Raw genomic sequence first — 21,315 nt, 5'->3', positions numbered from 1 at the left:
TAGAAACAATACCAGTATGTCAATGAAGAACATTATTTTTCTTCTCCATTTTATTGCTGTTATTCAGCCTAAGAAGATTATTTTATTATGTCTTGAGCATTAATGGCACTGGTGTGGAGGCAATGAGAGCCATTTAGTAGGAAAAAGAAATGGAGCGAGAGTCGGAGTGAGATGCATAGCATTTGGGATTCTGCACCCCTCTCCGCTTGGGGCTGCGATAGCTTAACAGGTCTATAAATATGCAAATAACATGAAACCCACGTGATATGAGGCCAAATGGAAATGTTCACCCAATTCTATTTGTAATTTAAACACTCCCTCCCTGCCTGTCATATGAATGCTTTGGTCCATCAGAATGAATCCAACAAAGTAGCATTAGCTGAGCCAGGTAATCCTTCTGATGGACAACTCTTTTGCTCTAAGTGTTGATACAAAATGGTGAATGCCGAAACTGTAGTACTTCCATATTTGCTAATGAGCAGGCTAGCATCAACGTTGTTTTTCTATTTTTCCCACTCATCACCGAATTATGGTGTGAATGCTGCTAGTTTGGAGAACACTGGGCCTGGTGTACAAAGTCTTTTTGCAGTCTAAAACCCTGTAATTTGAAATATCATGGGGTTTTGACCTCTGAAGGCTGTTTACAGTGTTTAGAAAAAAACGTTTATAGGTCGCAAAGGTATTTCAGTGTCATAAAAAAGCTTTTGTGTCCCTTTGCCAATCACAAATAGGGAGGGGCATGAAAGTTGGTTGCCATTCTATTTGTAAGCATGTATCAACAGTTTATGACCACTGTCATGGTTGCAAACTTTCTATCACTCACCAACACCAGAGTTGGGGAGGTAACTATTTTACAAAGGGGGATCAAAGCCTCTCTTTGCTTGACATAAAATTATATTGTGTAGCCAGTAGAATTAATGAATAACGAATCATAAAATAAATGATGAGGAGTCATACACTAAGAAGGAAAGAATATTTAAGAGATAAAGACTCAGAGGAAGCCTATCTGAACACAAAGAAGCATATTGTCAAGCCCCTATTGCCACCACAAAGTCACTTTTACTGATGTGGTGGCGATATGGGCTTCGCCTTATTTATAAGGTGGCATTAAGTCACTTAACATGGCTTAATGCTGCCTTGTGAAAAAGAACCCTTTCACGCTATACTTAGGGCCTGATTCCGATCTCACTGGGAAGGGCTCTGAATGGGATCCGGAGTGTGCCAGTCCGATTTGGAGCCCATGTTTCTGACCGAACCGCCCCCCGTTCCTGACCAGCAAGTACGATGCGAGTATCATGTCCGCGCGGCGAGTCATCTCCGACTCCGGATCTGTCCGTCCGACTCGTCCGGAGCCGAATCATACTGCTTAGTGGAGTGAATTCCGAGAGTGCACGATGCACGATTCAGACAGCCACTTCGCATCGGTCTCAGCGAAATGAAATGGCTATAGGAATCGTACTTTGGGGGGCCGTAGCAGGCCCTGCTTCACCCTACGGCCCTCCAAATCTGTCACGGGGGTGCCCTTAGCTCCTCCCATTCCAGGCATGCACAGTGTGGTGGGCACCATTGTGTGCGTGCCATATGGTGTACGCTTTTCCCCACCCACCCCTTTTTGCTATGGAAGCCTGTGTACGCGTCTGTACACAGGCTCCCTTAGAGTTCAATGGGAGTCCGAGCGAACTAAGTCCATAAGCATACAGTTGCATCGTACTCGCTCGTCTCGCTTGGAAAGCTCTCCGGATCTGATTAGTACGGAGGGCTTTCCTAGCGAGATCGATTCGTAATCGGGCCCTTAGTGTGAAAGGGGTGGGCAATGGGTGTTGCAGTAGGCGTTCCACTAAATTGCTGCACTACATGCGTAACATGGACAGAAACAGAAAGCCTCCATAACAATTTGTTACAATATGGAGAAAAACACTACAAAACCTATTTATTTATTTAATTTTCATGTGTTATATGGTGCAAACTTGACCTGAAGGTATCAGAGTGCGTAACAGAGTTTGCACAGCAGCAATTACAAGGAATGCATAAGAGAAAAATACAGGGTAAAAATATACAGTAGAAGATGTAGCAGATGAATGCTGTAGTTTTTTTGAGGTAACAATGCTAGGTTATTACAGAGGTAGGAGTAAATGCACAGGTATTTCCAGAGGTAGAGAAGTTCAGGCTCTTAGAAGGATGAGTGGGAAGTGTATCCAGGGACGTTGATTATTCCAGGAGAAATGGTTCTGGTATTTGTTGAGGAGAATTAATTTAGGATTTTTTCTGATGTGTACGAATGATTGAGTGTTACTTAGATTCTGTAGATTCTGTAGTAGTGCATTCGAAATTCTAGGCGCATTCCTAGAGAGCAAACGGGTGAGTAATTTTTCTTTCTTCAATTTGGGCAGAATCAGGAGTAGAGTGTAAGAGCTTGGCAAACGCCCCTTTCGACCAGCTTTTGATAGTTTGTTTGCAAGATAGTTAGGTTTTTCACCATAGAGAGCTTTGTAGGTTATTCAGGCCACTTTGAAAATACTTTTCACTTTGACTTGTAGCTAGTTGATTTTTTTAAGTGTGGAAGTGATGTGATCATACCGGCTTTCCCCAAAGAGGATTCTAGTTGCTCCTTCCAGTGTGATTTCATAGGGACAAGGTAGTTTTTGGGGTTTTTTGGGGGTACCATTGATCGTTGTAATACTGTAGTCCAGAGTCTAGCTTGGGATTGCACTACAGTCTTTAGGTCTTCAAGGGGGGTGAAGGGTTTGAATCCCACATCTAATATCCTCACTACTAACTGGTTACTAATTCACTATAACTACGAAGCACTTCACTACTCTTCTGTGATCATTTACAGTATTCTCTCTGGGTTTGATCTATTATTGGACTAAGGCAACTACGACAGCAGTAGTCACCAAACATTTCACAACCACATGCCAGTTTTAAGATATCCAAACCTTCGCAATCCACCTAGCTTTAATGGACATGTGGTGGGCCATTATTTAATGGAACTAAAGCATCATTTGGTAGCATAATGTCATTTACAAACAGCAGAATTTCTACTGAAATGCGCACTAATTTTTTACAGGCAGCCAGTTTTACTGATAAAACTATATTGCACACAAATGGAAATGTGTAAAAAATCGGGTTTCTGTAAATATTTATCATTTGTGCACCACCAAGTAAAGTGACTTGATTTGTTTGGATCCTATTAAAATCTTTGTTTCCATCACACTTCAGAATAACAAAATATACGCTAAATGTTTGCATCTGCAAAATGTGTACTGTTCATTTCCAGGTATTTTCATGATAGTGTGTGTTACAAAAAAATGACTCCCCATAGCCTTTCATTTCAAACACCTGTAACCCAGCAATATTGTTACATAATTCACTTTACTTTCTCTGATTGAAAAGTGGGAGGAGTTTGTAAACACCAATCCCCATGTCAAAAAAGCAGCAATTTGGTAGAAAACATAGCCTGACATATGACATCTGTTTTTGAACCACAGCAGATTTGACAGACAAATACTGAACTTAAAGGATCCTTGTTTATTGCTTGTACTTTTGCGACACACCAAAACTCAGCGTACAACCCGCCAGTTGGCCGAAACCCATAGTTTGGAAAACGCTGCACTACAGGATTCTGTTGTTGATCTGATGATTGCATGCTCCCATCCCAGTAGGTCTAATCATTCTTCCATCCTCCTAAGCTTGATAAAAATGAGTACCACTGAGGTGGTTAACAATAAACAAGACATTTATGGTAGTATGTATATGTTTATTATTGATTACGTTCATTAAAAGAACATTAATTTATTTGTATTTACCACTAATTCCGAAATATATCTATTTTGAAAGTGAATTATAATAAACTGCTTTAAATGTAATTTTAGAACAAATTACAATTGTTAAAATCCACAGTTATTTATCAAATCTACAAGCATTGCTTCTCTTTCCTAAGATGGAGCAAAGAGACCAAGGGCATCCTAAAATGTATGAAATAACTTCCTTCTGTAAGGTCATATAATTCTTTGACTAGAAAAATCCTTTGTGGTAGGGGATATGTCTTCCCCTAAACTACAGGTCAGACAAGGAGTCACAACTGGACTGTGCTAGAGAAATGTATCTACTCGTTTTTTATAGTTATTGCTCGCTTCAAGATATTATAACACTAGCCAATTCTTTGTTACCTACCATTCTAGCCTCTTCCTGAAGAACTACAAAATGGAGAAGGATTTGGATATGTTATCGCCTTTCGACCAGCTGGCACCACCACATGGATACAGACTGTTGTTACATCTCCAGATGTGGGAAAATACGTCTTCCGAAATGAAAGCATTTTGCCTTTTTCTCCATATGAAGTTAAAGTTGGTGTATATAACAATAAAGGAGAAGGCCCTTTTAGCCCAGTGGAAACTGTGTATTCTGCAGAGGAAGGTATGTTCAATACACTATAATATCAATTATTTAACAGTTTGAACTGCTGAAGCAGACGTAGGAATTTCATTTACAAAACCTAATTTTAATGGCAGGTCAGCTATGACGCTGCTCCTCTTTTGGCAAACAGTAGTGTAATTTGGGACTTCCTAAACACACATCTTTTCACCAGTGTGCAAAGGTGTTCACGTGATTCTAACATAGGGCCCCATTAGGATGGCCCCGTGCAAAACGAGACCACCCGCGATCGGAGCGGCGGTCCGCCAAGGCTATTATGATGCACATAATGGATTCATAACATTGCGGCGGGCGGTGTTCACACCGGCACCCGCCGCAATGTTATGAATGCATTGGATGTATTTGCATACACAAAGTTCCTGCCACATTGTGTATGCAAATGTAGGGGGTACCACAGTTACATCCCATGTGCACCCCCACTCGCCTTCACCATGGGGGCCCGCAGGGGGCCCCCATAGTAAAGACAACATGCTTTTCCGTGGCGGCAATGCCGCCACGGAAAAGCATCTTCAAAGGCCAATCCTAATATGGCTGCCGGTGTCTGATAGACACCGCCACCATATAAACCCTTTCCGTCCGCCGTGGACCCCCCAGCCATACTAATATGGCGGGGGGTCATTCCGGAGCGGATGGCGGGCGGATTCAGGGCCGGACTGGGAACCAAAACCGGCCCTGGCAAAGTGCTCGTCCGGCCCCCCTGGGGGCGTGGGGGTGCCGCCGAGTTCTTTGCCAGGGCAGGTTTTCGGCCTATTTTGTTACAGGGCTGTTTTTGCAGCTATGCTGCAAAAACGGCCCTCAGGGGCCCAAATCCAGCCCCCACCCGTGCGGCCCTACGGGGGATTACCCAGTGCCCGCTACGGCAACCGCCGGCCTGGCGGGGACAATCCACCCACCATCCTAATGGGCCCCTTTGTTTTTGTACTAGAAGGATTCACATAGAACAACATTCAATACTTAGACTTACTTTTAAACTTTCCCATCTATTATATGTGAGGTGCAGTTTGGAGAAAGGAAACCCTTTCTCTATCCCTGCAACTGGCTCAAGGAGGTATAATTTTCTGGCCTAAAGCCCTGCACACAGGTTTTAATAGATTGGGCTTCACATAGAAAACCTTGGCAGGTAGCAGGGTTAGTAACTTGGGAAAGTCAATCTATTGTACAAAAGAGGTTTTGTGCTGGAAAATAAATAGCTTCTCTGCTGCTTTTTACCACATACTTTACACTAGCATTTTTGAGGCCCAGCTGGGGTGGGACTTCGTATCCCAGCATTCCACACAGGGAAGGAGCTGCCAGGCTCAACCTGCAATGCTGAGAAGCACTTGACTATTCCCGCAGCGCAGGACACCATTCTCTGCTGCAAGAGGACAAGGGCAGCCAAAGTTAATTTGCTGGCACATCAGTGTTGTTTTGAAAATAAAAAGGCAGGCCCACATAAAGTACTGTGTGTTTCCAGCACTACAGCACTCAAATGTAGCACCCCAGTTTGAAGATGCTTGGCACACCCCTGTGGATTATGTCGCTTTTAAATGTATCACAAACAAAGCTGCTACACTTTCATCATTTTAGCATTGATCAACCACAAACAGAAAATTAATTCCAGAGAGGGTATTGCTGTTTAGTCGCAATTTTATTTTGTAAAAAGTCAACAATTTTGATATAAATTTTACTGTACATTAGAGAAGAACCAAGGAAGATAATCTAAAGATGGACGGACACATTATATTACATTCAACTGAAATCATCAAACATTCAAAAATTCAGTCATATCACATTCGCAACACATTCAAACTTGACTCAAGCACACTACGTAAAAGAACCGGGTCTGCTTAAATTTGATAACAAATTGAAAACAATTTTTTGAAAATAGTACAAAACCAAAGAATTTTTTACTATCAAACATTCATTCTAAGTTGATACACATGGTTAATGTACTCAAAAATTGTAAGGGGTTAACAAATCAAATGAACTCCTATACAAGGAAGCAGACCATAGGGATGTTAGGCCTACGCGTTTCAAATCTCCTTTAATTCAGCGGAGATTCTCATCAGGGCCTCAGGCGGCTAAAGAGAGAAAAGAGAAAACATACACATAGAATGATTTGTAAACATAAGTGCTAACAGATATGGTATGACAAGTGCAACCATTGCATATACCTGATATTTTACATAGATGAGGGGGGTAAAAATGATGGCCATGAATACTCAAGAGTACATACGGAGTCTCAAAACTTAGTGAAACACACAGTCTAAGGCAACCACGGACAATAAAACGAAAAAGAATGGGACTGTGAATGCTATCAAGAACTTTCGGAGAGACGATCCAATCCCGGGAAGGGGGGGGGTTGGGGTCGTGGGTTAGCCACAGCGGGGATAACGCATTCCGGGATAACTTACCACGGATAATGCTATCCGGGAACCTGCGTGGGTCCAGAGGACCAGGGGAGCTTCTCTGAAATGAGCCCGCCTGTAATTTAAACAGAACACTCTAATGGAACCGTGATGCTAAATAGATTGACTAGTATGACTAGCAAATCATAATAATATTGACTTACCGCTCTGTAAGAATCAGGAAACACAGGCGGTAAAAAGGAGAAATGCCAGGATGAACAATCTGAAATTAGAATAGAGCAGTTCAAAAGTGGCCCTGTGCAGGTGGGGTTTTAGCACACAGTTCACAGGTGAGTCAAAACCGGCAAAGGAAGAAGAATAAAGGCAGATACCTTTCAAATTGGAGTGGAAACGCCTGGACGAGAGGCGTCGACTTAAAGGAGAACCGGAGACCTCATGGATTTGGGGGGACGAAATGTGGAATTGTCAATCCACCAGCTTATGAGCCTGGAAAATTGAAAAAGCGATAAAAACCCATTAGCGCCAGCGAGTGAGGGTTGGGGGTGTAAAGTAGTAATTCAGGAAAGAGACCTCGGCGTGTCTCACCTATGAAGGAGATTTTCGTCACATCACTTGGCTGAAGGAGGCGCATTAAATCACCGGCACAGGCAGTTAAATGGCATGTGCTGAAAAAGAAAAAGGAACGAGGGGTAAATAGCAGTACAAAGCCAAGCGGAGAAGGTCTGCGCATATGTCGAGGCAGTTAGGGGGGCTGGTGCCAGCTCTTACCGAGGAGACGTAGTCAAGGATTCCAACCGACGTGAGGGGTTCCGGCGGCGTCAAAGCGAGTACTAATCACTCGCGCAGGCGTGTTGGCCCGCTGGATGGTACGCTACCTTTTGTACACTGCGCAGACACTGCCTCTTCAACGAGGGGGCGGTTCTGCACGTCATGGTCGGTGCATGCGCGGTAGAGAGACACTCTCCGCGAGGGAAGGGCATTATCAGTCAAAACTGGCATTTGGTTAAGAATCTGGATGTAAGTTTGAGAGACCCACCCCTGTTTGCGTTTAAGAAAGAGAACAGCGTTGCTAACCATCTGGTGAGGGCTGCCATGCCAACTAAAACCCAACCATCTCTCCGTCAAATGATGGGATTGGCACCCATATTAGGCCATCACAAATGCGGCACATGTCTATGCTGTGCAACTACCATACAGGGTTCCGTTTTTCAGCACAAGGGAATATCCTGGAAACACGAGGTATTCAGTAATTGTAAGTCAAAATTCCTTGTGTATGGCATAAAATGCCCTTGCGATTGCCTCTACATCGGCAAAACTGAGCAAGAAGTGCGCCAACGCATTTCACAACACAAGTCGAGACTGAAGAGACAGGTGGACAACGCTCCGCTGGTCAACCATTGGATTAGAATGCAACATGGACTCAATGAGTTTCAATGGACAGTGATTTCCAGGATAGAAAAAGATCCGCAAGGAGGCGACTTGAGCCTCCAGCTATCCAAAAGGGAAGCGATGCTAATCGTGAAATTTGACACGGCTGTGTCAGGTCTTAATGAGCTATCTGAAATTTTTAAATTATGACCCCTGTTCAGATAAAACATGTCTGGCACCCTCGAGTCTTTTTTCTCCTAGCATTAGGGTTTCCAGCCTTGCTTCTGAGCTAACCTTCAATTCATGATGAAACATCCCCGATCCACCGTGCAGTCTAATCACTCCATTTCGTTATATATTTTATATTTATTTTTATTTTTATCATAAATCTTCTTCCCCTTTATTCTTTCTGTTGTAAATTATCCCAATATGCCCTTCCCTCGCGGAGAGTGTCTCTCTACCGCGCATGCACCGACCATGATGTGCAGAACCGCCCCCTCGTTGAAGAGGCAGTGTCTGCGCAGTGTACAAAAGGTAGCGTACCATCCAGCGGGCCAACACGCCTGCGCGAGTGATTAGTACTCGCTTTGACGCCGCCGGGACCCCTCACGCCGGTTGGAATCCTTGACTACGTCTCCTCGGTAAGAGCTGGCACCAGCCCCCCTAACTGCCTCGACATATGCGCAGACCTTCTCCGCTTGGCTTTGTACTGCTATTTACCCCTCGTTCCTTTTTCTTTTTCAGCACATGCCATTTAACTGCCTGTGCCGGTGATTTAATGCGCCTCCTTCAGCCAAGTGATGTGACGAAAATCTCCTTCATAGGTGAGACACGCCGAGGTCTCTTTCCTGAATTACTACTTTACACCCCCAACCCTCACTCGCTGGCGCTAATGGGTTTTTATCGCTTTTTCAATTTTCCAGGCTCATAAGCTGGTGGATTGACAATTCCACATTTCGTCCCCCCAAATCCATGAGGTCTCCGGTTCTCCTTTAAGTCGACGCCTCTCGTCCAGGCGTTTCCACTCCAATTTGAAAGGTATCTGCCTTTATTCTTCTTCCTTTGCCGGTTTTGACTCACCTGTGAACTGTGTGCTAAAACCCCACCTGCACAGGGCCACTTTTGAACTGCTCTATTCTAATTTCAGATTGTTCATCCTGGCATTTCTCCTTTTTACCGCCTGTGTTTCCTGATTCTTACAGAGCGGTAAGTCAATATTATTATGATTTGCTAGTCATACTAGTCAATCTATTTAGCATCACGGTTCCATTACAGTGTTCTGTTTCAATTACAGGCGGGCTCATTTCAGAGAAGCTCCCCTGGTCCTCTGGACCCACGCAGGTTCCCGGATAGCAATATCCGTGGTAAGTTATCCCGGAATGCGTTATCCCCACTGTGGCTAACCCACGACCCCAACCCCCCCTTCCCGGGATTGGATTGTCTCTCCGAAAGTTCTTGATAGCATTCACAGTCCCATTCTTTTTCATTTTATTGTCCGTGGTTGCCTTAGACTGTGTGTTTCACTAAGTTTTGAGACTCCGAATGTACTCTTGAGTATTCATGGCCATCATTTTTCCCCCCCTCATCTATGTAAAATATCAGGTATATGCAATGGTTGCACTTGTCATACCATATCTGTTAGCACTTATGTTTACAAATCATTCTATGTGTATGTTTTCTCTTTTCTCTCTTTAGCCGCCTGAGGCCCTGATGAGAATCTCCGCTGAATTAAAGGAGATTTGAAACGCGTAGGCCTAACATCCCTATGGTCTGCTTCCTTGTATAGGAGTTCATTTGATTTGTTAACCCCTTACAATTTTTGAGTACATTAACCATGTGTATCAACTTAGAATGAAAGTTTGATAGTAAAAAATTCTTTGGTTTAGTACTATTTTCAAAAAATAGTTTTCAATTTGTTATCAAATTTAAGCAGGCCCGGTTCTTTTACGTAGTGTGCTTGAGTCAAGTTTGAATGTGTTGCGAATGTGATATGACTGAATTTTTGAATGTTTGATGATTTCAGTTGAATGTAATATAATGTGTCCGTCCATCTTTTGATTATCTTCCTTGGTTCTTCTCTAATGTACAGTAAAATTTATATCAAAATTGTTGACTTTTTACAAAATAAAATTGCGACTAAACAGCAATACCCTCTCTGGAATTAATTTTCTGTTTGTGGTTGATCAATGCTAGTATGAAATAAATATTATCAGCACTGGCATTTTCTCTTGTTACTTACTATATAGGCTCAGCCTTGCTGAATAGAGCCAGCCCTATTTTTGTTTTCACATCACACTTTCATCATTTGTCATTGATAAGGCTACTATTAACAAGCAAAGGGCCTGCATGGGTGGTCATGTCCTCATACGCAGCTTGGGGTTCTCAGCCATATTGTACCTGCGCTCTTCTCAGAGGCCAAGAAGTATGATCTCATGCTCAGACGTCTCTGCGTGTTCGCATCAAATGATCTTATGCCACCCCTGGAAACAGCACTGGACCCCTTCAGAGTGCCTGCTTTGTGGTCAAAACAATTAAAATGATCGTCACTTTAGCGGCAGGAAACAGCCACTATAGCGGCCATATTGGGCTTGATAATATTCCCTTGAGAATTCCAATAGAAGCCCATGTTCACACCAGAACATGGGCTTCTATGGGAATTCACAAGGGCATATTATCAAACCCATTATAGCCGCTTCAGCTGCTGTTTCCTGCCGCTAAAGCAGCGATAATTTTAACACCATTTCTTGATAATATGCCCCTTAGTTTCCCATTAACCAAATCAGGTGACATAGAGGCTGAGGCACCATATCGCTAGCTGTTAATTTTCATGTTCACAAGGCGCCGTGCGGTAGTTGATGCCTCCCCCTTTTTCCTGCTAAATTTGCGCTTTATGAATGTGGGATTAACTCAGCAGTTCGCCTTCCAGTTGCACAGTCTTTTACATGATGTATAAAGTCCTCTTAACAGAAGCATCCCCGTCTGATCGGTGTTATATCCTAATCTGTTTTGGATTACTTTTTTACTAACTGTTTTTATTTATATTATTTTTTAGAGATTTGAATTGTATTGTTTTTCTGCTCTTTTATGGCTGTATGCTGAAATAAAGATTTGATGATGAAAAGATCATCAAGACTTTACGCTGCTTTGGTTGTCTTTTGATGACTTAGAACCTGGGCAGAGCCTTGATTAATCTGCCTCAGTGTCTGTAATGACCTGGAGGGACATGGCGTCGTATTTGGTTTCTGCATGAAACCTTCAGTCACACTTTGAAATCCTTCCAAAGTCTTATAATTTCAAAGTTGAATAAATATTATTTTGCGGTGAGGTGGTAATAAAGCTGCAATTTCCAGCTTTTGTAAGCTCCAAAGCAGTCGTACTGATATATAAAAATAAAAATCAATAATATTTACCTTTGTTTTACTTGAAAAAAATGCACGACTTTGTTTATTTATTATAAACCCGATGTGCTTACTTTTTCATGGAAACACAGAACCCACAGTGGCACCATCTGCAATTTCAGCACGGAGTCTATCGGCCTCGGTCATTATGGTTTCATGGGAAGCCATTTCATGGAAAATCAACACTGGTCGAACTTTAGGGTATGAGGTAAAATCTCAATTTATGATCTATTTCCAGGGATCTACATGCTTTTTTATTGTTTTTTTCAGTTTTTTGTTTGTTTGTTTTAGTGTCATGCATAATTTCAGTTTGTGAATTAAAAAGTAGAGTTCCTCTCTGCAGTACAACTTCAAAAATGTGGATGTTTGGTGCACTTCTGTGAATGCTGTATGTGCTGTAAAAATAAAATCTTTTTTTTTTTAAATGGCAATGTATATCCAGTAGCGGCTGATGTAAAGAAAATGTGGAGGGGTGGGGGGGAAAGCACGGAGGAGGGAAGCACACTTGGGGAGGGGGCAGCCCGAAGGGGCTAAAATAAAACATTTTAAAAGAAAACTTACATGCCAGTCTTTCGCTCACCCCGCTGCTCCCCGAGCTTCTCCTATTTTCAAAGGCTGAATCTTCCAGCTTTGCCTGCGGCCAATCCAGATGCTGCTCTCAACATGAGAGCAGCGTAGTGATTGGGGTAAGTGCACTGGTTTTGAGCTCCGCCTGGGGCCTGTGCCTGCTGATCTCTCCACCCAGAAATACAGCTGGATTGAGAGATGTCAGTGCACATAAGGTTTTGGCCGACCTGAGACAGCCAGCCAAACCCTCATGGGCATAGCAGCAGGGCCCACCACTCCATTCTCCCCTGCTTTAGTCCTGTGGCCCCGCCCCCCAAGACTCAGCTGCAAGATGAAAAATAAAACGGTCTGCATTAACCCCTTCCATGCTGATGACGGCCCCCAGCCGTCATGCATCACGGTGGGCGTGTGCTGATGACGGCTGGGGGCCATCATGAACCCACCCACTCATTAAAACGGCCGCACAGGCGCAGAATCGCGGCCCGCCCAAGGGGTTAAGATCATTTTTATTTTTCGTTTGCCTCTGCAGGCAGTGGGGCGACGCTCCTCTGCCACAGAGGAGGAGCCGCCCCATGTGTATATCATGATTATCAACTTGGTGGAGCACTTGCCTGATGTGAGGACTTGCCTTATGTGAGGACTTGCCTTATTGATTTTCACCTGGGCCATTAAATCAATAGTTAAACCCATGAAACGTTATAGGTAATTTTACTTTTGATGTCTAATGGTGTGTAAATGTTATATTATTATTCTGATCATATTCTGATTAATCAGTGAGACTCTGACCATAACTAACATGCAGAGAGGACATAGTTGCTCTGATTCAAGGAACTTTCTTGCTTGAGTTTGTTTAGATTCTTGAACAATGAGCCTCCGCACTACAGAAATGGCTTTCTCCTGACTGAAGACAATGGACTACAAGTGGGTGCATAAGTGGTTCCTGGGGATGGAAGTGTGAGCATGGTACCCCTGCCTGCACAAAACAATCCTCCTTACAACACAGGCGTGCCTGCGTTGGTGCTAGGCAGCCAAAACTGTACAGCGCAGGGAAGACAGTATGAATGTGTCATATTCTTTTCAATACAGTGCATTCCTGCCCTTTTCTTGTGATGCTGTGCACAAAGGTGACACACTGTGCTGCACCAGAAATTTATAAACAGGGCCCCAAGTGTCCACAATAATCAGGAAGATCTCTGAGCTCATCCGACCATCTGCTCTTCTTGTCCTGCATGAATATCCCCTGCATGCAGTGGAAGGAGCCTGGATTCAGTGTCCTACAGAAATCTCAGAAGTCTCAGGCACTGTTTCACTCTCTCACACAACTTCTGACTTTACTATTTTGACATTGTCTGCTCAAGAAAATTCACAACATGAGTTTCCTTAGAAGTGTTCCATTTATTGTGAGGAATGTTCCTACCCAATAGAGTGACAGCCTCTGTAGGAAAAGAAAATGCATCCAAAGTGGCGTAACCAGGGCTTTAAAGTGGAGGCTCTCAAAAGCAGTGCAGCTTATGTAATTAAGGGTGTGGCTTAAGCAGGCAATTGAGAGACTGATTTTAACATTACTGAGAGATGTGTTCTCTCCATAAAGGCCAAGAATTGGATGACCACATGTATGCTGAACTTATTTATGACCCACTGACAGGCTCTTGGAGAAACTCGCACTGGCTCTATCCTCAACTCCAGAGCTCACAATTGGCCCAATCGAAACTCATGGAGATGATCTAGTTCAAAGATTAAACTTCACAAGAGTAACATGCTACACAAAAATATATATAAACACAACATCCTGGAAATAGCAAACACTCCTAGGAAATGCAAGATTAAGTAAAACTTAAATAGAAATAGAAATTAAATCGATGACATTGATTACCTTAATCCTTTTTACATTCGTTGTTCAGTAAACGATCAGTGTTTCTGCCATTAAAGTTAATGAGATCCCATTGGTGCCTCTATACGGACCCGTTTCAATGTCCATTTTTAATTACTAATGAGACCCAGAGGGACCCGGACCACGCAAACCTCTGCCCGTAATCCTTAGGAATGGTACCATCACACCACTGGACAGACATTAGAGGGACAGACAGTTGTTGGCAGTCTTATAATTTGCAGATTTGCAGGAAAACAAGCATGTTTTGCTTGGTATTACTTGTGAGTGTAACCCACTCTTCACATTTGGCGAATAATATATTCAGTCCCTTATACTGGTACCCCAGACTCCCAGGCCAGTACACAATGTAAATTATGGATGCAGTGTCCATGTGCACAAAGAGTATGGTACACATTCTGGGGGGAACCGTGCTTTAGCCTGAGCATTTAAATTGCCCATAGAGGTTAGTTATTACTAGCTATGGGTTCTTGCCTCCTCCGTATGCTAGCAGCCACCTGCCTTGCACCTCCCCAATCCCACCTGTGATTATGTAGGTTAGCTATATGAAATATAGAGAGAGGAAGAGTTGAGATCTCTACACATGGTGGCGATTTCATTGTATGGGGCCTATTATATTTTACTACATGAAAGGGTTACCTCTAGCTAAATTTCTAAACCCACCACAAGCTTAAGGACCAGGCCTTAACTGTTCAGCCTTGGTGCCATCTAGGTCAAAGCCCGGATTGTACCTCCTTTTCGAATTAGGATTTTAGCTGTGCCCCAGACACTGGACCCTGGACTCAGAATAACACTGAAGAGTTGTCACGAGTATTACCATTAGTCAGAGTCCTGCAGAATCTGCTTTCATTCCCTCATGGAGGTTGGTTTTGGCAGAGTGTAGGTCCTTGGTCAGGGAGAGGATGAGCTGGGTGTCTTCAGCGTAAGAGATGATGTTCAGGTCGTGCTGGCGGGCCACTTGTGCAAGGGGGGCCATGTAGAAGTTGAACAGGGTTGGGCTGAGGGAAGAGCCCTGGGGTACGCCGCAGATGATTTCAGTGGCGTTGGATCGGAAGGGTGGGAGGCAGACTCTCTGGGTTCTGCCGGAGAGGAAGGACGTGGTCCAGTTCAGGGCCTTCTTCTGGATTCCGGCTTCTTGGAGGCGTGTTCTTAGTACGCTGTGGCAGACCGTGTCGAAGGCAGCTGACAGGTTCAAGAGGATGAGGGCTGATGTTTCCCCGTTGTCTAGTTGGTGCCTGATGTCGTCTGTGGCTGCGATGAGGGCTGTCTCGGTGCTGTGGTTACGTCTGAATCCTGACTGGGATGGGTCTAGGATGTTGTTGTCCTCGAGGTGGCGGGTTAGCTGCATGTTGGCGATTTTCTCGATGACCTTCGCCGGGAAGGGGAGCAGGGAGATGGGCCGGAAGTTCTTGAGTGACGAGTTGACGGCGGCCGAGGCTTGCGAGGTTGTCGATCAGGGCGGTGGAGTTGGCGTCGTTGTTGTTTTTTAGATGAACGTTCAGGTCCCTGAGGAGGATGTAGTCCGTCGAGGTGCGTGGGTGCTGGCGAGGTCGGCGATGGAGTTTCTGAAGAGGGCCCGAGGTCCGAGAGGTCTGGAGACGAGTGTTCCTCTGAGGGTGGTGTTGGGGTTGGTGTGGATTCGGAAGTGGAGGAGTTCGGCGGAGTTGAGGCAGTTGTCTGTGAGGGTGTGGACCCAGAGGGTGGACTTTGGCTATTCCTCCTCCGGTGCGGTTGGTAAGGTCTCTGCGGGAGATCTTGTAACCGTCTGGTATGGCTATGGCGATGTCGGGCGCCGAGTAGTCGTTCCACCAGGTCTCGGTCAGGAAGGCGATGTCTGGGGCGGATGTCTCGAGCAGGTCCCAGAGCTCGACAGCGTGTTTGCGTGCTAAGCGGGTGTTGAGGAGGATGCAGCGGAGGTGGTTGGGTTCGGTCCCCGGAGGTTTGGTGGTTCTGTCGCATGTGAAGCTGCAGTTGTGGCAGGAGAATGTTCCGTGGGTGCGTTTCGGTGCGGCCTGGAAGCAATGGTGGTCTCGGCCGGTATTGAGAGCATGGAGGGTGTTGAAGTCGTATCGGAGTCTGGAGGTGTGGCGTGTGCGGGGTCCAGGGGTCCTGGCACTGGGCGCGGTCCAGGCGCAGAGGGGCGCAGACAGGCTTGCCTCTGGTGCGCCTCCGGTGCGCCTCCGGCGCGCCAGCGGCGCGGCCACACAGCGGCCGCCATTTAAGGCTGGGAGGGAGGGAGGGAGGAGCAGCTGGGAGGCGGGATTGGGGCGGCGAGGGGCTGGGCAGCGGCGGGGAAAGAAGAGGCAGGCTGGGGTACATAAGTGAAAAAAGGGGGTGGGGGGAAGCGCCCAGGGAAAAGTACAATCACTAAAGAAACCAGATGCTAACAGTGACAAAAAATACTGAAAGACAATGACAGTCACACAGTCACGATATGATATCTTCCCAGGGAAAAGTCAGACAGTATCTAACAGTATGCTGGAATGCTTGCTTTTTTTACTCAGTTGTGTAAAGAAGATGCTTTAGCCTTAGAACGTTTGTGGCATTTCCTGTTCATGACTCAATACTTTTCTTTGTACTTTTTAGGCATTATCTGATTTATTTTTTAAAGTACTGTTTTTGGTCATTCTGATAAAAATCTAAATGTTATAATAAACATTGCACATTAAAAATAAAGTTAATATTCAAGAGCTATGTTATATTTGACTACAAAACAGGCAGCCACAAGTACAGTTATCTTGCAAACAAGAGGGCCATGATTTCAATGCTGCAGCAGGTGCAGTAGAACCCTGCCCAAAAGTTGTCAGAACTCCTCTAAACACACAATATTGCTATATTTGACTAATAAACAGGCAATCATAATTACAGTTACCTTGCAGTTAAAAGGGACTTGATTTGAATGTAAGGTGCAGCTGCACTGGGACCAAAAGCTCCCGGGACTGCACTAAACCCAGATTATTGCTAAGATTTTAAACTAATCAGGCAGTCACAACTGCACTTACCTTGCAGACAAGAGGGTTGTGATTTCAATGGTGCAGCAGGTGTGGTGACACAAGGACACAAAAGCTCTATATACCCCACTAAACACCTAAAATGTCGATATTTTACTACTAAACAGGCAGTCACAAGTGCAGTTACCTTGCAGACGAAAGGGTCATGATTTGAATGGTGCAGCAGGTGCAGTGGCACAGGGACCAAACGTTTTCAGAACTCCTCTAAATATTGAATATTGCTATATTTTACTACAAAACAGGCAGTCACAATTGCAGTTACCCTGCAGTTAAAAGGGGCTTGATGTAAATGGTGCAGCAGGTGCAGTGACACCTGGACCAAAAGCTCTAGGTACACCAATAAACATGGATTATTGCTGAGTGTTACAACTAAACAGGCAGTCACAATTAGAGTTCTCTTTCTGGAGCTAGTGCCATGATTTGAATGGTGCAGCAGTTACAGTGGCACCTGGTCAAAACGTTGTCAGAACACATCTAAACAAATAATATTGGTATATTTACTAATAGACAGGCAGACACAATTGCAGTTACCATGCAGTTGAAATGAGCTTGATTTAAACAGTGCAGCAGGTGCAGTGGCAACGGGGCAATAAGTTTCATAACTCCACTAAACACCAAATATTGCTATATTTTACGACTAAATAGGCTGTCACAAGTGCAATTATCTTGCAAGAATAAGGGTCATTAATTGAATTGTGCAGCAGGTGCAGTAGCACCAGGTCCAAACGTTGTCGAAACACCTTTAAACACATAATATCGCTATATTTGACTACTAAACAGGCAGTCACAATTGCAGTTACCGCTCAGTTAAAAGGGACTTGATTTGAATGGTGCAGTGGTTCTGGGGCCAAAAGCTCTAGGGACCCAACTAAACCTATATTATTCCTAAATGTTACTACTAAACATGACAGTCACAAGTGCATTTATCTAGTAGGCAATAGGGTCATGATTTAATTGGTGCAGCAGGTGCAGCAGTTCCAGGACCAAATATTGCTATATTTTACTACTAAACAGGCAGTCACAAGTACAGTTACCTTGCAGACATCAGCATCATGATCTGAATGCTACAGCAGGTGCAGTGGCACCGGGCCCAAAAGTTGTCAGAACTCCTCTAAACACCTAATATTGCTATATTTTACTACTTTATAGGAAGACACAATTGCTTTTATCTTTCAGTTAAAATGGGCTTGATTTGAATGGTGCAGCAGGTGCAGTGGCTCCGGGCCAAAAGTTCTTGTGACCCCACGAAGCACCAAATAATGCTATAGTTCACTACTAAAAAAGCAGTTACAAGAGCAGTAACTTGCAGGCACTAGGGTCATCATTCCAACGGTGCGACAGTTGCAGTGACACCAGGGCCCAAAGCTCTAGGAACCCCTCTAAATCACCATATACTGCAATATTTTAATACTAAAAAGGCAGTCACAAATGCAGTTATCTTGCATGCACTAGGGGCATGATTTGAATGGTGCAGCAGGTGCAGTGGCACCAGGTCCAAAAGTTGTTAGAATTCCTCTGATCACATAACATTGCTATTACATCAATTAACACTATTATTTCCCTCTTTCATTTCATATTTCAAAATGTTGCTATTACTTCCCTGCACTTTACCACTAGTAACAGCACAATATATTGCCTTTTTGTACATAAACAAGTAATAACACTTTAACAGACTTTCTGTAACTTATATTGTACAACTGCTCAGCAAGCTGCAACTTAGAACAAAAAACAGCTTATTATTAATTACACAGGTGAAACCTAATGCATTTACCAATGCGTGTTAGCCTCTGTTTTCCATGATGTGCAGGATGTTTACCATAGTAATGGAGAGCATTCAGCTTCACGAAGATGCTTCTGTTTGAACACACAAGGAAAAGGAACAGATGAAACGTTGCCCACTTTTTTATACAAACAATAGGAGAAGTGTATGGGGTACCACTTTAAGCACTGTAAGCATGAAACCACTTAAACAAATCATTGCAATATCTGCAGGGGAAAGAAAATGGTGGGTGTCAACATGACCTCCCAGTTTGAGACTGAGGACTCAAGAGCTGTTCATTCCAGCCTCCAGATGTGCCCTCTTTAACCCCTCGAACGTCTCAGCCAGATCATACTGAGTTTGCATGCAAAGCTGAGATGGAGACTTTATTGTGGGTGAGTCTGATGCCTTGCATTTCCCACAAGGGGAAGATCTGAAGATGGTGATGCACAAGGGAGGCAAAACCACATTAATTTTATTAGAGCTTTGACACAGTCCATCACTTGCTCCTCATAAACCAGCTCCAGTTGTTGGGCTTTCGGGACTCCACACTGGCTTTGAGCTCGTTTCATGGTGACAGGCAACAGCTAGTGGAGATGGGAGAAGTTAGTTCTGCTCCTGTCTCCCTTCCCTGTTGGGTCCTTCAGGGCTCCTCTCTTAGCCCCACACCTTTTAACATCTATGTTACCCCTTTGATCAATCTCATCCGTAGCTATGGTCTTGCAGTGTTGTGGTATCTATATCATCAGACGTCAAAAAGGAGGAAAATAACTTTTGTAGCTGCATGTCTCACATCGAAGCTGGATGCAAAGAAATTGCCTGACGTTGAACTCACAAAACCGAGGTCCTGCTCTTTGGAAGGGACACCACCTTCTGTAACTCATTATTGTGGCCCTCTGATCTCAGTCCGCTTCTGGAGCAAAAAGTGGGAAACCTCGATGTCTTTGTTGACACTAAACTAGGCTTCTCAGAACAAATAAATCAAATCACCTCTTCAGACTTCTTTTTGCTTAGGATCCTTAAGAAGATCTTCCCATTCATTCCCCAGGATCTACAAAAGACTGTGATGGTGGCAATTGTTACCTCCAAAATTGATTTCTGTAATGCCCTATACTTGGGTGCCCATAAGCAACAGGTGAAGAAACTTCAATCCATACAGAATGCAGCAGCCAGAATACTTCTAGAAATGTTTAAGTTTACATCTATTTCCCAGTCATTGCAGGGCCTGCACTGGCTACCTGTCAGGGAGAGGATCATTTTCAATCAATCAATCAATCAGAGTATTTGTAAAGCGTGCTACTTACCAGTGAGGGTCTCAAGACGCTGAGGGGGGGGTGGGGCCGCTACTGTTCGAAGAGCCATGTCTTGAGGAGTCTTCTGAGGTGAGTATGTCTTAGGTCTGCCGTAGGTGGGTAGGGAGGATGTTCCAGGTCTTGGCGGCGAGGTCGGGGAAGGATCTGCCGCCGGAGGTCGTTTGTTGGATGCGGGGGACAGCGGCGAGGGCAAGGCTGGCGGAGCGGAGCTGGTGGGTGGGGGTGTAGAAGCTGAGTCTGCTGTTCAGGTAGGCTGGTCCGGCATTGTGCAGTGCTTTGTGTGCGTGGGTGAGGAGCTTGAAGGTTATCCTCTTGTCAACGGCGAGTCAGTGAAGGACTCTCAGGTGGGGGGTGATGTGGCTGCGGCGGGGGACGTTGACGATCAGTCGGGCGGAGGCGTTTTGGATGCGTTGTAGTCATCGTAGGTGTTTGGCTGGAATTCCTGCATAGAGTGCGTTGCCGTAGTCCAGTCTCCTGCTGACAGGCACTTTGCTTGGTCCATAAAGCGCTTCACCAGACTGGTCCTGTATACTTTCAGAATCTGTTAACTTGGTACACCGCCAGTAGGTACCTTATGATCCAGCTCTGCTAAAATAATAATTGTCCCCAGAATAAAAAAGCAAGATGGGGTGGAAGGACCTTCTGCTTTTGTTGGGGGAAACTCACTACCACTAACTTTATGCTGCCAACCCAGCTTGTTACAATTCAGGAAGCAACTGAAGACCTGACTCTTGACTGAATATTTCAGTTAAATGCAGTGCCCTGCTCCCACTTTACTGCTTTTTCTTTGATGTTTAACCTCCACCACTAAGATACCCTCAGGTATTTGAGTGCTATATAAAACCAAATTACAACTGTCAACCCTTCTTGTCTCGTCAAAAAGCCCCAAGCTTCTGGCCTGGGTGGCACTGACATTATTCAACAGCATGCAGCAAATCCTGCAGAATGTCAATATTCTACCGAGCAACTGTTCTCATGCCACTATTCCCTCTATTTTCTGCCTACACTACCACTCTTTTATTTTATTGCATTATGTCTAATTTTCATTTTGGCCTGTCCCATTTATATGGATGACTCACAAAGCTTTATGTCATCAGCTACTTTCTCAGCCTCACTGACCAATTGTTTTTCACCATCAATACCTACGTGCCCTAAAGATTCTTTTTTACCATATCTATTCATCTGCTGTTTTTCTATCCTCCTCTCCACTATTATCTTCCGATCGTTTG

General features: G+C 44.4%; 1 protein-coding gene across 1 annotated transcript in view; it reads left to right on the top strand.

Annotated features, from left to right (window-relative positions):
* Nucleotides 1-21,315, top strand: part of LOC144783434 (contactin-3-like) — a 206,584-nt gene that overhangs the window by 146,380 nt on the left and 38,889 nt on the right. Inside the window, exons 9-10 of the mRNA XM_078662414.1 lie at nucleotides 4,182-4,416; nucleotides 11,641-11,756. Of these exons, the coding sequence (XP_078518540.1) occupies nucleotides 4,182-4,416; nucleotides 11,641-11,756 (351 nt within the window). The remainder of the gene's footprint in view (nucleotides 1-4,181; nucleotides 4,417-11,640; nucleotides 11,757-21,315) is intronic.

Source organism: Lissotriton helveticus, chromosome 9 (genome assembly GCF_964261635.1).
Source record: "Lissotriton helveticus chromosome 9, aLisHel1.1, whole genome shotgun sequence".
NCBI classification, from domain to species: Eukaryota; Metazoa; Chordata; class Amphibia; order Caudata; family Salamandridae; genus Lissotriton; species Lissotriton helveticus.
The sequence above is the reverse complement of the archived record's forward strand: the minus strand, read 5'-3'. Positions and strand labels throughout refer to the sequence as shown.